This window comes from Myotis daubentonii, chromosome 2, assembly GCF_963259705.1.
Source record: "Myotis daubentonii chromosome 2, mMyoDau2.1, whole genome shotgun sequence".
Lineage (NCBI taxonomy): Eukaryota > Metazoa > Chordata > Mammalia > Chiroptera > Vespertilionidae > Myotis > Myotis daubentonii.
The window spans coordinates 21,055,520-21,073,511 of NC_081841.1; the positions used below are offsets into that span (position 1 = coordinate 21,055,520).

At 41.4% G+C, this 17,992-nt stretch overlaps 1 protein-coding gene across 1 annotated transcript in view; it reads right to left on the reverse strand.

Moving 5' to 3' along the window:
- ANO2 (anoctamin 2) overlaps positions 1-17,992 on the reverse strand; it is a 310,151-nt gene that overhangs the window by 39,138 nt on the left and 253,021 nt on the right. The window contains exons 17-19 of the mRNA XM_059681978.1: positions 12,811-12,922; positions 10,613-10,670; positions 10,343-10,443 (exon numbers count right to left, since the gene is read on the reverse strand). Of these exons, the coding sequence (XP_059537961.1) occupies positions 10,343-10,443; positions 10,613-10,670; positions 12,811-12,922 (271 nt within the window). The remainder of the gene's footprint in view (positions 1-10,342; positions 10,444-10,612; positions 10,671-12,810; positions 12,923-17,992) is intronic.

Consider the following 17,992-nt stretch of genomic DNA (forward strand, 5'->3'; position numbering starts at 1 on the left):
TAGTTAAAGGAGATAATCTATGTAACATGCTACACTTTGGGCTTGGTACATGCTAAGAGCTCACTAAATATATATCTATCACTGGCTATATCATCATCATCATCATCATCATCATCATCACTACCACCACCACCACCACCATCATCATCAAAGGAGGATTTAAAGAATAAGTTGAGATCCATTTAAGCAGCAGTAAAATAAAATAAAATTTATTTCACAATAAATTAGCAAGCGATAATTCTGTGACATTAAGAAATTGATAAAAACCCAGATGGAGCCTGAAGATTCTGAAGCCAAATAGAGTAGACCAGCTGAGTGAGACCCTATCTGTGAGTCAGAACAAAAAAGAGAGAAGAGAGAGAAAGAGAGAAGAAAAGAAGGACAGAGTGGAAGAGGAGATAGGAGGTGGAAAAGGAGGTCAAGAACCAGAACTCAAATTGAGACTTCTCCTCCAGGTATCAGTAATCAGAAAATTTGGCTAAATCTTTAGTAAAAACCAATTAGTGGCTTTAATTAAACATGGAAAATCGAACACATGCATATATCCTTATCTACTTCTGAAATGCTAGAAAAATAATAATGAATTTTAAAATGTATGAAACCACAAGGTTAAAGAAAACAGGTATGAATACAGTAGTATATTGAGAGATGTAATGAATGCCTTGGAAGATGAACACTGATGAAAAGTTAGCAAAGCTGTTATGGTTGAATACCAAATGCCTATAGTAAAAGACATCATGGAAAAGCAAGCCAGCTCATGCTGCAAAATATCAGAGAGGTTCAGAAATTGCAGGCACCACGTATCACCAAAGGCAGTTGTCCGTGACTGGTCAATGCACTGTTTAAGGAACAGTAGGCCCTAATGTATCTATCAATCCATATTTTCCAAGTGACTACCACTTTCTAACACCAGCAGGATCAAAGAGTTTATTTTGAGGAGAAAATGAACCAGGAAAACTCTAGATCTGAAATAAAACCAATAAAATAATGGGAAGTTAAAAATAAATAAACCCTAAAAAGAAGTACAAAAGACAAATAAATGGACAATAGAAAAGATAAGAAAATTAATCAATCTAGGAACTCCAATATAATGAGAAAGACAAGACCAAGAAACTGGTGGGGAAGAAAATGCATAAGAAAATGTCCCTGAGGTGAAGAATATGTATATTCTGGTTGGAAAAACCTACTCAGCATAATGGTTAAAAAAAAAAATGGATCTCTGCCAAAGCACATCACCATGAGATTTCAGAAATCTAAGAATAATGAAAAGGATTCTAAAAGCTTCCAGGTACAGAGGGACAAACATAAATTCTTTAAAAATTATTTGGAATCAAAATGATATTAGAATTCTCAACATCAGCCATTGACACTGGAAAATTCTAGGGAAATGTATTAACATTTAAGAGGTAAAGATTTTAGCACAGAATTCTATACCCAGCCAAAGTATACATCAAGTGCAAAGGCAGAATAAAAACATCTTAACATATGCAAGTTTTCCTAAAAGATATCCTTCTATGCATCATCCATCCTCATGATATTCCAGGAGGATGAATTTCAGCAACCAAGGATATAAAGCAAGAAAAAATTCAATATATAACCTACACACAAGGAATCCATCAGAAAGAGGAGGCATTGAATCAAACTCAGATTGATAGCTGTATAGAAGGTTCCAGTTTATGGGTATGCTCTCCAGGAAAAAATAACTGCAACCAATAAGATATCTGATGTATTTGATGAGGTAGTCCAGCTTTTATATATGTAGATAACAAAGAAACCTAACTTTGCCTAAAGCAGAGGATATTTCCCTAAGGAGAGATGTATAAATCAAATAAATGACAAGAGATGATAGAAAAAGCATGGAAAAGAGGGAGAGTGTGTGACAGATGAATGTATGTTCTAGGCCAGCCGTGGGCAAACTACGGCCCGCGGGCCGGATCTGGCCCGTTTGAAATGAATAAAACTAAAAAAAAAAAAAGACCATACCCTTTTATGTAATGATGTTTGCTTTGAATTTATGTTAGTTCACACAAACACTCCATCCATGCTTTTGTTCCAGCCCTCTGGTCCAGTTTAAGAACCCATTGTGGCCCTCAATTCAAAAAGTTTGCCTACCCCTGTTCTAGGCCCATGGAATTATTTGTGCAACAGCCAAAGGTAAATGTGAAAATGGCTCAGAGGAGAGACTGAAAGTTCAAAATGTTTGGGGCACAGAGCAGGAAAGAGGAAGTGACAAAAAATAAGACAAAAGACAAGGCAAGTTCATGGCATTGAAGGTATCATACAGTGCTTTAGAAAGAGATTATGGAAGCAGAGTCTAGATGATTGCAATGGACATGGAGAGATGTAGACAGATTGAGACATGCTTAGAAGATGAAGTTAAGAAGCTGGTGGTGAACTGTACGTGGGAATAAAAGGAGAATGAGGATGGAAGGGTCTTTGGGCATATGGTAGATGGTGACACCGTTTGCTAACACAGGGAACACTAGAAAACAGGCAATTTTGATAAAGGGGATGAGGCGTTGGAAGTGGAGGATACCATGAGATAGCTAAGTAGGGATGTCTAGTAAGCAATGTTATGTAGGTCTAGAGCTCTGAAAACAGGTCCAGGTTTGAGCTCAAGATCTGAGAATCATCGTGGAGACAACTGCAATCCTACAATGAACACCACATGTAGACTGAGCAGAGGGGAAAATATCTACAGTTAAGGGAGGGATGGAGGAAAAGGAGCCTTCAGAGAGCAAGGAAGGAGCATCATAGGAACAGCAGGCCAACTGGAAGACCATGTAGCATGGGAGAGGGCAGCAGAAGAGCTTCAGGAGGCACTGTGGAGTCAGCAGTATAATACACGAGGGGTAAGCCAAGAATGAGGGGGGTGGGGGGGACCATTTAAAAAACTGATGCAGAAAGTCCCTCAAAAGTGGGATTTAACAGGAATCCTGCAAGTTGTATAACATACAAATGGGTCATTTGGAAAGCTTCAGGTTATGATTCCGACCGTATGATGCACTCGCTCCTTAAAATAACTTCTTTGATGTTACCACCTTTTCCTTTCGTCTGCTATTTTTCTGTCCCTTTTATAATGACAAGTCTAAGAAACTGTCCAAAAGGTTCAGAGCCTTTCCTTTGCTTGTGCCCCCTAGGCTCACCCCAAGACCATGGGGAGTGTCTGTCTTACCTGGGGCCTCCTGCCACAGGAATCCAGGCCCCAGGCTGTCACCCACAGACCCTGGTTCCACAGTCACTGTGACCCTTGTTAAAGAAGGCAGAACCAAGCCTTAAATGGACCAAAGAAGAGAAACATATCAATCTCTGAGATGTGTATTCCTTTTCTTGACACCTGACAAGTTTCAAATTTGTTCCCTAAACTCTGGATTCATAGCCAGATTCCACAGTATTTGAGGAGAACACAGACCTCCGCTGCCTGTGATGTCTTTAAAGAGCTGGTTTATGTCTTTAAAGATAATATTTATCACATTTACCAAAAAAGTAGAAAGTTTATAAAATCTTACTGGCTGTGTCCAAAGGTTATATTCCTACTATTTTGGGATGTGATTCTGTGCTTTCAGTAAGAATAGGGATGTGGGACTTTTTGCTGGTGGAAATATTGCTCTACCTGCTCTCTCCATCCCAGAGTTTGCCCAGGTGAGAAGTTGGCATTTACCCTTTCACACATACATACACACACACACACACACACACACGCACACGCACACGCACACGCACACACACACACACACTTATCTTTCTGAATGATACAATGCCTATTTCCAATTCTGCTTCAAGGAATACAGGACCTAGTTTGAGATAAAATTATAGCGAGGAGTTGGGATGTCATGTGGCATGTTTTTCACGGATGGGGAATCTATTTTCCTGTCAAGGACCATTTGGATATTTTTTTAACATCATTCACTGGCTATATAAAATTGTCAACTTAAAAATTAGCCTGCTACATTTGGTCAAACATTTAACTCACCCCTAATGCCTTGGAAGACCCAGACCAAATGATTTAGCGGGCCATATCCGGACATTCCCCACCCCTGTTTTAGAGGCATCACACAGTTTGGATTCAAAGTATACTTTGCACAAACACATATAGAAGAAGGAAAGGTGGGGATGGCATGAGGGAGGTGGGAATGAGGGAACTCCCTAACAATGGAATCAGGTAATAAATGGCATGGGATCAGATTCTGCCTTGCCTCTCACCATGCGCAAAGTCATCCCAGAAGTCACTGCCGATGAGCTTTATTAAGGGGCCTGTAATGTTTAAGACTGTCTGACTCCTCTCTGGAAAGCATCTGCTACAACTCTGTCAGGCCCAGGAGTCTGGGTGGCATGATTGGGAATAGTCCGAGGTCAGACCACATAATCCAGTTTTGTCATGTCTTTCTGGTGTCCCAGGTTTTACTGTCTCCCTGGGAAGCACTTTGTTTTTCCATCTGCAGGGCCTCTGAACCAGCCCAGCAAAGGTGAGATGTGACACTGCCTGGTGGATGGTACCTGGACAGAGTTGGGGTGGGAAAAGGGAATGTCTGATAGAGAAGCTTATCCAAGGTCCCAAAGGATGAGTGTGCAGGATTCTTGCACATGCCTGCTATCTGTGCCAACCTTGTGGAGACCTGTGGGATTAGGAGGTGATACTATTGCTCAAAACCAGTGTTTCCAGCAAAGGATGCATTCCAGTAGTAGTGCATGTGACACCTTTGGAAGATCTCTACACTTGGTCTTGTATCTTATTAAAGCACCTGGGAAAGCTATTTCCTTTCCTGCTCTTATTCAGTCCCACTGACTGCAGCCAAGGAGAAAATCTATCTGCTGCTGGTATGTCGTTAACACCACCCCATGCTAGTGGATAAAAAAGTGAATGCAGCTCTTAGGTTAATGTCATTGATTAGTAATGCTCTGGTTTCATTGTTTCTTTCTATTGTTATTTGCTATTTATGGTAACTGATTGTGTTTGTTTTCCACTGTAGGAAATGTTATGGATTTTAATAAAATTCATTTAGAGGAAATTAATATGCAAATAGCTATTCAGGTAGATATGAGGAAAAAATTTAAAAATTGATTCACAAATGACTAAAGATTGGGAAACGGTTCTAATTCAAGAAGCCTGCTGGATGTCAAGATTCTCAAAGGCATCAACATTGTAGTTGTGGTACTTTGAGCAACACACACACACACACACACACAGAATCTAATGAGAATATTGTACCTTCAGGGGAGAGATCAATTATGGTGGACAGCCTGACCTACAATAAAGATCAATTAGATAGTCTTTCACATTTTAAAATTTTCTTTGAAAGAACATTAGAAAATTGCTCTCAGAAATAGGAAATGAATACTATAGATCAGTGGTTCTCAACCTTCTTAATGCTGCGACCCTTTAATACAGTTTTTCATGTTGTGATGACCCCCAATTTCATTGTTACAAATTGAACATAATGAAAGCATAGTGATTAATCAAAAAACAATATGTAATTATATTTGTGTTTTCTGATGGTCTTAGGTGACCCCTGTGAAAGGGTCGTTCGACCCCCAAAGGGGTCGCGACCCACAGGTTGAGAACCGCTGCTATGGACAGTCAATCTTACAACTGTATAATCTTATATTTTTTACCCCAAATATTCTTATCTAGCATGATCACCTGCCTAACTCCTCAGACTTGCTTCTTTATAAAAAAATCAAGTCTGTTCTCTAAGATTAATATTTATATCCCTTGAGGAAAAACTTTTAGGCAGGTTCTGAAGGTACATGAGAGCTACATTTTGAACCAAAAGCCACTGGGCCCAGGACAGAAGAGGAAAATCGTATTCCTGAGTTGCTCTTTTCATTCTACTCCCAGGACTTGAAATACTTACAAGCATCACATGTGAACATATAAGCAATAACATTCAGCAACACCTTAGCAACCTGGAATCCCAAAGAATGGTTCTTCCTTTCTCAGGTGTCCATATTTTCCATTTTCTAGAGAGCTGAGCACATATCCAGGCTGTATTTTCACATAACTGTGTTAGACACAAATTTTTCTAGAATAACTTTGCTGATGTCATGCAGTGAGTGTATTATACTGTCTCCATCAAAGGGCTAAAGACCTTTGGGTCTAATTTTTATAATTTACACTGTTCCTTCTTCATGGTTAGGCTCAACTGTCATTTCTCTTAGGGCTATAAAAGACTCCTTTTTATTTTCTTGCTCATTTCAACTGTGTCACACATAAGGATATTGCCAGGTGCTGAACCCTGGATTGGATGGATCTAATTTATTCAGAGTAGGTTCTGAGTAGAAAATGGAAGGTCCATAAATCATAATCATAGTTATTTCATGTGACCAAACTCAAAATACAACCTGTAGAATTATAAAGAGCTTTGGAGATAGAATACTTAGGGTTTGGTGGAAGAATTTTTTGTTCTATATCCCTAAATTTAACTACATAATTATGTTGGGTGTGTCCTTTAGCAAATTAGAAACTGAAATGAGAAAAAATATTTTGAAACAAAAACATGTGTTTGGAATTACCAGTGACTAGCTTCATTGACTAGAGGAGAGGTTCACAGAATGTCTGAGCTGAAATGAGAGCACCTGAGAGATGGTTATAATGCCGTCATTTTCATCACAAGATGAGGACAGTGAGACTTAGAGCAGTGACATGCCCACTGCTTTATGAGTTACTATGCAATTAGCATCAATTAACTGTAGCATATTAAACATACATCAAGCATAAATCAGAAAATTTAGCCTTCAAGGCAAATAGTCCTGTGTTAGTTTCATCTGTTATGGAGCTGATGGAGTTGATTGATTGGGGAACAAACCAACACACTGCCCAAACATATGCCTAAGTTCTTGCCCCTCTCACACTCTATCAAAGGCTGCTGGGTCCAGAGTGAGAAGGCTAAATGGTAGAGCAGATGTCCAAAAATGAAAAATGGGCATCTCGTGCCCACAAGCTATATACAATTCCATCCAGAACAGAACAACAATGTACTGGGAGGGCAGATGTCTTCCCCAGATGTTGAGGGGGAATGTAGACTTTCCTTTGTAGCAGTGATGGAGGGGCTGGTTTCAAAGCTGCCCAGGGGCAAGATGTGGCTTTGGTACATTCTTTTTTTGGTCTACATATTTTCTGGGTATTTGTCCATAACAACTGTGGTCTGTCTGAGATGGTAAACTCCTAGAGAACAGCAACCATGTGTTTCACCAGCTTTGCTTGATGACTATCACTGACTCTTAATCAGAAAGCTGGAAAACAGGGAACAGCTTCAGAGGGTTCAGTTCCTCAAGATTGATGACTTCCTGTCTGATGCCTAGAGGGCCGCTAGCTTAAGCAGGGAGGTAGAATAAGGCGCCCAGACACCAATGCTTTCACCAACCCTCCTCCAAGAGAAGCATGTGCCAGCGGGCCACCTGAGGTGGTCCTAGTGTAGGGACTGGAAACCATTCAGAGCATTCAGTCTAATTAATAGTGGGTGATGCTAAGATCTGTTCTGAGAACTGAAATCGTAAAGTTTTATGTAGGAATGTTGAATATTCTCATTCCTTGAAGTAGAGCTCTCACTATAAAGGGTTTTGTATCCAGGTAAATGACGTTTTTCTCCATGATAACTTTACCTCTGTAAGTGTGTTTCTGAGGAAGACCAAAGAATAATATTCTCAGGAGAACTTTCAGACAGTTACAGCCCCCATAGAGGCAGTTTTCCATGGAGAAAGGAGTTGGATCCTATGTCCTCTAATGGTTCCATTCAGCTCAAGAAATCAGCAACCTTTCAATAGGTTTAGAGAGATTCTGGGCTCTTGCCCTTGCCATGGCTCTGAGACATTGATCAGAGAGCTGCCATCTCTATGAGCCTCACTTTCTCCAATTTGTAGCACCACCTGAGTGAGGAGGTGGTTTTGATAAGTCTGAGTCAGTCTGTTGTTTGTTTAGAAAAGGTATCTCACTCAAGAGAAATTGTTTCTTTAAACAAAATAATTGCAGACCATCTCGTTACAAATGATGGTGGCAGCCTTCTTCAATAGACAGACACAGCCTGGAAGAAACCCTCAGCTTAGGAAGACTTCTCTAACAGCTCCCAATCCCTGACCTGTATTCACTCTGAATTCTAACAGAGTTTACACCACACAGAAAGCATCCGCTCACATACTTCCTTTTGTCTCCCGGACTTAATATGTAAGCTCTGAGAAGACAAGGACCATTCCATATATGAATTTTTAAATTTTAAAAATTTGATTGCATACAAATCTTGTGCTTAGGTTGAAAGAAAAACAGACAGGCTGTAGTTATAGATTGAATGTTTGTATCCCCTCCAAAAGTAATATGTTGAATTTTTGTTTTTAATCCGCACCCAAGGATTTTTCTCCATTGATTTTTTTTTTTGGGGGGGGGGGGGAGAGAGAGAGAGAGAGAGGGAAACTCGACATGAGAGAGACACATCAATTGGTTGCCTCCTGCATGTATCCTTATTGGTGCTGGAGAACCTGCAACTGAGGTATGTATCCTTGACTAGGAATTGAACCTATGACCCTTATGTCCACAAGCCAACACTCTAACCACTGAGCCAAATCTGCCAGGGTCATATGTTGAAGCTTTAATTCCCGACATGATGGTAATAGGAGGTGGAGCCTTGGGTAGGTAATTAGGTTTAGATGAAGTCAGGATGAGGGAGCCCTTGTGATGGGATAGTGCCCTTATAGCAGTGGTTCTCAACCTGTGGGTTGCGACCCCTTTGGTGGTCGAACGACCCTTTCACAGGGGTCGCCTAAGACCATCCTGCATATCAGATATTTACATTACGATTCATAACAGTAGCAACATTACAGTTATGAAGTAGCAATGAGAATAATTTCATGGTTGGGTCACAACATGAGGAACTATATTTAAAGGGCCAGAAGGTTGAGAACCACTGCCTTATAGGAAGAGGAAGAGACACCAGAGCTCTCGCTCTTTCCACATGCACACGAAGAAGAGGTCAATGAGCATGCAGTGAGATGTGTGTTGTTTATGCCACCTAGTCTGTGCTTTTTTGTTGTAGCAGCCTGAGCTGATGAAGACAGCTAGTTAAGTTCAGACTGCAACATTTGTGGGTATGACTCTTCAGTATATAGTTCTCATCTTTTAATATCTGAGTCATGTGAGCCAAGAAGTGAAAGCAGTGGTATTTCCTTTAAGCCTTCTTGCCGTGTGGATACTGTTATGCTGTTATGTACCTCAGAGCCTGGCTCTCTGACCTGTAAGGAATATTCTGTTAGCTAGTTGTTCTTCAATTCCTTTGCTTCCTGAACTAGCCAGAATGGATCCCAATGTCCACAACTAAGATGGCCAATAACATGAACAAATACAGTTGGAAAGGAAGGGATTAAACAAGTGTTTTTGTTTTATAGCAGGACTTCTCAGAACCACTGATACAATATGCATAGTCAATCTCTAAGGGAGAGAAAAAGGGTATGGCAGTATCTTTAGCTAACCCCATGGGGACTGACTATTGCATCCTGCAACAGTTAATCTTGCAAGGGGTTTGCAAAGATCTCCAAGCCTGGTACAAATTGTCCATCCTGGCCTCCTAAACAGAATTGGCCCAGCCTGTAAGTGCTACCCCAGTCATTTCTGTCATTCCCTGGCTATTTGATGCTTTTCTGCCTGAAAATATTCCCTGAAACAGATTTTTCTGTAAACACCATAAAGCAATATAAATGAAGGGCAAAACAAGTTACATTTTCTTTGACCTGAAGGAAGATTTTCATTTGCTCCATCTTCTTTTCTTTAGGCCTCATGCCTGTGAGTTAGTGTTTATTCTCATCACTATCTCAATGTAAAACTTAATTGAAAGTCATCCTTCTATAAAATCTGTATAAACCCAACTGGGAGGGGAGAGAGAATCCATGTGAAAATTCATTCTACATTTCACCAGCTATGCATCCTTCTCCTCCTAAGATCATATTCCACACTTTCTTAGTGATTTTTCTAAATAGTTACATTATGTTTCAAACTTTCATATTCACCTATCCACCATACTGAACATCTCTTTTACTTGTTCACTGGGAGAACAGATAGCATTAAAATATTAGACAGCTTGAGGTCAAAGATATCCAGTTCCTAGCTCTGCCCCTTGCTGCTTATGTGTACTTAACGAAGTGCTTAATTGTTCTGAACCTCAAACATCCCAAATCAGATTGGCAAACAAGGCTGTGAGAGGAGCCCTACCTTATGGGGAAAGTTATTGGCAAGCAGACAAAGGAAAAATAGCCCAGCTATCTGAGAAGAGGAGAGGCCATGAAAATCCTGCTGAAAGTCCGGCCCTGCTGAACTAGGCCCTGGCAGCAAGGAGGGAGATGAGAAGCATTCGTTACATACGGTACTCCAATCTCAAAGATATTGTTCTGGATCAGCTGCTTCCCCAACATGATGATGCTAAGCTGAATGCAGAGCTCCATGAGGCAGCCCCCAGGAGCACACTGCAGAGAGGAAAAGACAATGGAAGGACTGGTTAGACCAAATGAGCTCAAAGGAGCAAGGGCATGAATCCAGACATGGTGCAATGGGGATATGGATGAGGCTGGGAGTGGTGGGTGCCCCTGTAAACCACTAGTCAGGCAGGAAACACCAGTGGCTAGCCATACTTACCTCTTCCATGCGATAACCATTGAACACATAAACATAGCTTCCAGGTCGGCCCACAAACCTGAAATTGAGAAGTGTGGGAAGAGTTAGGAAAAGAGAGAGAAAGTCAGGGCTCCTTAAGGGCATACCTTTAGAGCAAGAGCCACTGCCCAATGTCTTTCTTGAAAGTACTGGCCAGGGCAGGTGATAAATCACCCAGGGACAGTTCATGCCCATTAGCAGCTAACAATCATCTATAACACCTAGGGTTCACCTCCAGGGGATAGGGGGTGAGACTAGTGTGGGGCGGGAAGGTCACACAGAGGTAGTGTGTATGTGTGTGTGTGTGTGAGAGAGAGAGAGAGAGAGAGAGAGAGAGAGAGAGAGAGAGAGAGAAAGAGAGAGACTAAGCACAAAGTTTGGATTATCTCTAAGTATACTGTGTGTGCATCTCCTCTCAACTAGTTTCAAGAATTGAGTTCTAACTGCAACTCCTCAGTGAGCACTACCGATTTCCCATGAAATGAAGGATGAGACAGACTAAAGTAAGTGGAGAGTCCTGGGAACAGAAAAAAAATCTAGACTTCTTATTGAAAACGTTCAAAGGAATGGAAGAAGCCTGCCTCATTCCTCTTTAAGTAACATCAATTTTATTGGGGGATAAGAAGCCAATCATGGAACTAGACAGGAATCCTAATTATTTGAAATGTCATACCTAGGTCCACCTGTTAAAATTCTACTCATCTATTTAAGGCTCAGTTTAACCTGTGCTTCTCTGTGATGTTTCCTTGTCTGTGTTCATTGTTGTAGCTCTTATTACAGCATTTTTTTTTTTCAGATTACAATGTGCTGTTGCCAAGACAACTCTTTCAATATACCATAAGTTTATCTAAAGTCAGAACCCTATTTATTTATTGCCTAGAATATCATGTTTGCCATTTGTTATTGATAGCACAACTAGATAGAAAACACCAGTGAAGTATATACTCATTAACATGAACAGTTTCTCTGCTCCTATAATTTCATAAGAGCCAAGGAAACACATTTATAAGAAATTATCAAATGCAGATGATGACAGTTCTTGCTACCAATGTCTATTTGATGAGCATTTAGTTCTGGGGAAGCTTGGCATAGTTGATGCCTCCTGGGAAATCTCCTTGTAGATAGCCAATTGATCTGACCACAAAATATTTATCAGAAGTGATTTTATATCCAGACCTACTACATAATGAAGAATTGGGCTGGACTTTGTTGCTGGTTCCTGGAAGGAGTCTCTAAATCTTTGGAATTTCCTGACAGGAGTGTCTTTGTTATTCTTAGTGGGCCCTTGGGATTATACCTAAATTTATGCTAATGAGATCACTCAGGATGAAGGAGACCATGCCAGAAGGGCCAACCATGTGATTAGAGGGTTAGGGCTTTGAGCCAGGTACTAGCAGCCTGACCTCAGGGGAGGAGAGAGCAGAGTAGAGATCGAGTTCAATCACATGGTGGATTATTCAATCATACCTAAATAAAAACTCTGGACAATGAAGCTTGGACGAGCTTCCTGATTGTTGGTATACATCAATGTGCCAGAAAGCTAACATGTCCTGAGAACATGGAAGTTTTGTTTAGGACCCACCTAGGCCTTATCTTATGTGCCTCTCCTGTTCACTGGTTTGGATTTGTATCCCTCTGCTATAATAAAACTGTAATTGTAAGTACAGCACATTCCTGAGCTATGTAATTTGTCCTAGTGAATTATAGAACCTGAGGGATTAGTGGTTGTAGGGTTAGTTGTCCAAATCATGAGTGGCCTGAGAGCCCCATAGCTTGCAGTTAGTGTCTGAAGTGAGGACAGTATTGTGGGAGACTGTGCCCTTAATCTGTGACCTTTGTACTACTCTGAGTAGTTAGCATCAGAACTGCATTGCAAAACCTAAGAGCCTCTGGCTAGACATGAAATTCTCTACTGCCTCATCCCCAAAGTTAGGAGACACAAATTCTTCTAAGATTCACCCTTAAGGAGCCAGAGCCAAACCCCTGTAGAGCCTCCCTATTTATCAGAATCTGAAGATGCTAATACAAAATGGTTTAGTATTAACTGCTTCCTAAACAGCCAGGTAGGGGTGGAGATGGGGAATGGGGATGTGAATTGACAATGGGAACAGGCTGACTCCAGTGGAGGACCCAGACTTAGTGACCAATTTCTCTTCCATATATGACACCAACACACTCACCTCCCTTTGAAAAAGGCCACATAGAAGATGGGCGAGTAGGCATTCACAAACTTTAGCAAGAAAGCTTTCAGTATCAGGCGTTCTTCAAAAGTCTGTTCTGTTTTTGGAACCTCTGAAAGAGAAGAGCAAAGCTGATAAGATGGAGAGATTTCTCACCTCTCTGAATTTTGACCCTGTGGCATGAGCCAGTCTCTCAGCTTACTTCTTCGGAGGAAAAACCAAGAGATTCAGCTCTCTGGCACTTCTCTCCTCTTATCCACTCAAGCAATGGTTTCACACTGTGTTCCTCCAGGAGGATATGGGCAAGCAGAACTTCCTCCTACCACCTTGACTCACCAAGGGAATCCAGCTTTTACTTGTATAATTTCCACTTCTGTGAGATTTTACCTGAACACAAATTCCTGACCAAAAAGGCTTATTCAACCCTGAACTAGAGTAAAGAGGTGGCAAAGATTTATCTTGAGCAGCATGGCATTGTTCCTCTTTCTCTCCTCCACCATTTTTAGCAGGAAAGCCTTCAACTATATGTCCTCTCCATAGGCTGAAACATCTATAGTCCACTCATTCAAATAATGAAGGATCATCAGATAAGTAAAACAAACACAATCTAAGACTAATGCCTCAAACTTGGGGGTCATGGTGCCCATGTGTTCTATCAGGTCCAAGCAGAGAAGCCAGCTGATATTCCCAGAAGGACTCTGAGGAACACTGAGCAGAAACATTATTGATGCCTTCAGAAGACTTGAGACCCATGGTATGCTCCAGTGAACAGCTGTGCAGAGTGCTTAGTGAGGTCTCCACAGATGGTGACAAATAGCTGAACAAAGAAGAGATTTCAGAGCCGTACTTCAGGGGCAGAAGGAAAACACTAACCATGTGTCATGTGCAACGATGAGTACAGCCTGAAAGTGTGCTGAGCACAGGGCCAGAGTGCCAGGGCCATGAGGCCAGGGAGTTCTGTGTCCTGATGAGACTGGTGTGTGGACCTGCCTGACTTGTCTGCCCACCTGACTCACACATGGATTTTGTAGGCATCTTTAGAGAAGTGGACATAAGACCCTGTTCTTCTCCACTGAAGTGCCCTTCTCTGACCCATCCTCTCATGTACAAATCCTTCCCATCTATTAACATCCAGATCGAATGTTACACATAATCTCCTTCCCCAAACTTTCCCATATGCCTTCAGCTGGTAATAAAAATCCCTTTGTGTGTGTTTTTAAATAATATTTTACATTTATCTGTATTAATTACCTACATCCATGCCCTATGAAAAATCACAGTAATAGTAGCTTTCATTGATTTTCTGTGTCTTAGTTTGGATTACCTTCTAAGTGAGGAATTCTAGAGTAAGTAGTTTATTTGAGGGGTTCCTCAAAAAGCTTGGTAAGGGTGTAGGGTGGTGAGACAGCAAGGGGATGGAAGAAAACATGGATGAATTTGTGAATAGGTTAATGCTTCAGAAAACTGGGACTCAGTTCCACCAGGAACCTTCTAAAAGACTGTGTAAAGAACACTTAAGAATCATTACTCAGAGGGGTGAACAAGCAGGAGTAAATCCTCCACTGGTTGAAGGTAACTGTTGGATTTGACTCCATGGCACTTCCATCTTCTCCTATGAAGAGAAGTCCTGCAGACAGAGAGCTGCAGTGACCTCCAGGGTGGCCAAGGGGATGTACATGCCACACCAGAGGGTCTGCTGCAAGCTGCTCTGCAGGGGGCATTGCACATGGGTGTGTGTGATTCCAATTTCATTTCATCCTCCCCTACCTATGTGAGGGAGGTTTTGTGTCTCACTTTTTTGGATGAAGGGAACTGAGGCCGAGAGAGATTAGAGACTTGCTCAAGATCACGCAGCCAGCAAGTGACAGAGTTAAGATTTGAACTCAGATATGCCTGCCCCCAAAGACAGTTTTTACTACCCCACACTTTGAAATCAGGATCTTTGATTGATTAATGTTTACATCACGTATCCTCTTTCACGTCCTCACTCTCCTCCCCCAGCCTAACATCATGCACCTAAAACTATTTGTCACTGTTCAGTTCACATTCATTGAGCACCAGCTGTGTGCCAGGCACCATGCCAGGATGAATGAAGACTTCATCACCTCCTTCAAAGAGCTGCATTTAGCAAGGTCTCTATTGAAAGCCTTTTGAAAACTGCTAAGTCTCTTCCAGATTTACTCTGTGAGTGACAAGGTATCATCTCCCCACTCATCCTAGCAGGGGATCCTAGGGAGAAGAAGGCTACATTTCCATGTCTGTTTTCCCACACAGCACAGTGAGCCCCTCATTTATTTGCAAACCTAGAACACCATCTTGCATATTAGAAGGTGATACCCAACAGCATCAGTATTGGTCTAAGTATGAACCTCTGCTAAGGACACTGTCACAGGCAGACACAAGCCCCCAAAGACCCGGGACTTAAGAATGGAAACATTTAAAGACTCCATAGCACTGCTATCACAAGTGTGAGCCTGCCTTGATTTCTCGCTAAGGTTGAAAGGACCTAAGGAAATGAGAATTATTCACTTGTCTTAGTCCCCCAGAGCCCCGAGAAACATGGTGTCATTCCTATAAACCCAGCAATACTGAAAACGAGTTCACTCTCTATGCTCTCCTTCATCCTGAGACCTACTTTAGTTCACTTATGTTAATGAACAGTCCTCCAGGCCCTGCAGGCCATGCTGAGCCTACAGAGCACCCTGTCACACTATCTGTGGCCCAGCTATATGTTAAGAGGAGAGATTATTTGCTTGTTTTGTTTGGCTACAGTGATGGCTATAGGTGCAGATTTTAGCATCAGATATATTTGAGATCAAATGCAGAATATAAGTAGAGAAGTTATATAAACAGGAAGATGACACCTGCCACTCAGGGTTGTCCTGAGCACATGATGGGAATGTTTATAAAGCACTCAGCTTAGTGCTTGGCACAAGACAGACCTCAATAAATGATTGTCATCATCATCATCATCATCATCATCATCATCATCATCATCATCATCCAGGTCCAATAGCCCTACTTTCAACAGCACAGCTGGGCTGCCTGTGGCCAGATGTTAGTGTATATGAATAGCCCCTTGAGGTTCTGGGTATCATTTCCATGTTATCTTCTGACCACTTTCTACTAGTCAGTGGTGAGCATGGCTGGTAGGTGACCCTGTTGGCACCCACAGGGAAAGTTAAATTAATAGGCCCTTTGTCACCTCCCCCAAAGAACCACAGCCCAACAAGATTCCTGAGGTCCTCCAGGCAGGTTTGAAAATAGCATGGCCTGCCAGGGAACCTAGAGACATTGCCATAATTCTATAGGAGAGGAAATTGGACAAGTCTACCATGGTAGCCCTCAGCTGATAGACAGCTGTGTGTTTCTCTCCCTCTTGCCATGCCTGGACCGACACAAGCACAACCCCTGAGATGAAAGTCCTGGCCAACACTGCACTGCCTCCCCCAATAAGCATTTGGATGAAGATTTGTACTCACCATTGACAGTTAACACCACCACTTCTGTTAGGTCTTTAGTTTATGTATGTTAGCAAAACCCCTCAGATCATTAACCTCTCAGGCCTTTGCCCTCCCCGCTACAAATCCTGCACGACAAAGAAGTCAGTGCCTCCCTGTTGATTGATGCTTATCAGGTTCTTGCTGGGTCCAAGAGCCATGTCCACATCTTTAGCCTGATTCCTATTTTCCCCGACTAAAGGAAACAATGCTGAGGCCCAGATGGGAATGCCTGCCATTAATTTTTAAAGTCACTTTTTAGTTTTATGATCTCATAACTCTGAATCTCCAAGTGGCTGTGAACTCTATCATATTCCCCACTGTGTCCCACCACACCCCCACCATGGACAGTTTGGATGACTTTTTTTATAATGAGCATGGTCACAGCTGTTGCCAGATATACTCTTCTATGCACACTTATTGAATGAATGACAAGGAAAAAAATATTTGGAATAGTGAAAAAATGTTATCATTTACTAAAAATTCCCTGTCACATTGGAAGGAGAGCAAATCTTAAGGAGGTACCTTTGTCTGCTGAGCAGGATAATGCATATGAAGATATAGAGAGAGGTTGTCAAAAGGGAGTTACCTTTCCCTACATGAGATACCAGGCGGGGGTGCTAGAGTTAGATGTAGGACCCAGGAAAGCCTAGAGCCAGTGAAATTGGAGGGAGAAGGGCAGAGAGGGAGATGAGGGGGCTGCAACCAAAGAGAAAATGTTAGTGCACAGGTTGGGGGATGCCCAGTGGAAATTTCCATTAACTTCTACTGTGTGATTTGCAGTATGAGCCCTCTCATTTTCCTCTCCATAGAATCTTCAGTAAAGATTCATTAAAATCTGCTTTCCTACATGATATTGTACATAAAAAACCCTAAAGACTCCATCAAAAAACTATTAGACTTAATAAATGAATTCAGCAATGTAGCAGGATACAAAATTAACGCCAAGAAATCTGTGGCATTTCTATACACCAATAGTGAACATACAGAGAGACTAAAAAAGCAATCCCATTTACCATCACAACAGAAAAATTAAGATACTTAGGAATAAACTTAACTAAAGAGGTAAAAGACTTCCACTTAGAAAACTACGGTACATTGAAAAAAGAGATAGAGGAAGACATAAACAGATGGAAGAATATACCATGTTCATGGATTGGTAGAATCAACATCATCAAAATGTCCATACTACCCAAAGCAATCTATAAATTCAGCGCACTCCCCATTAAAATACCAATGACATATTTCACAGACCTAGAACGAACATTCCAAAAATTCATCTGGAATAAAAAAAAAAGACCCTGAATAGCTGCAGCGATCCTGAGAAAGAAGAAAGTAGGTGGGATCTCAATACCAGATATCAAACTGTATTACAAAGCCACTGTTCTCAAAACTGCCTGGTACTGGCACAAGAACAGACATATAGATCAATGGAATAGAATAGAGAGCCCAGAAATCGACCCGAACCAATATGCTCAATTAATATTTGACAAAGGAGGCAAGAACATACAATGGAGTCAAGACAGTCTCTTCAATAAATGGTGTTGGAAAAATTGGACAGATATATGCAAAAAAATGAAACTAGACCACCAACTTACAGCATACACAAAAATAAACTCAAAATGGATAAAGGACTTAAATGTAAGACAAGAAACCATAAAAATACTAGAAGAATCCAAAGG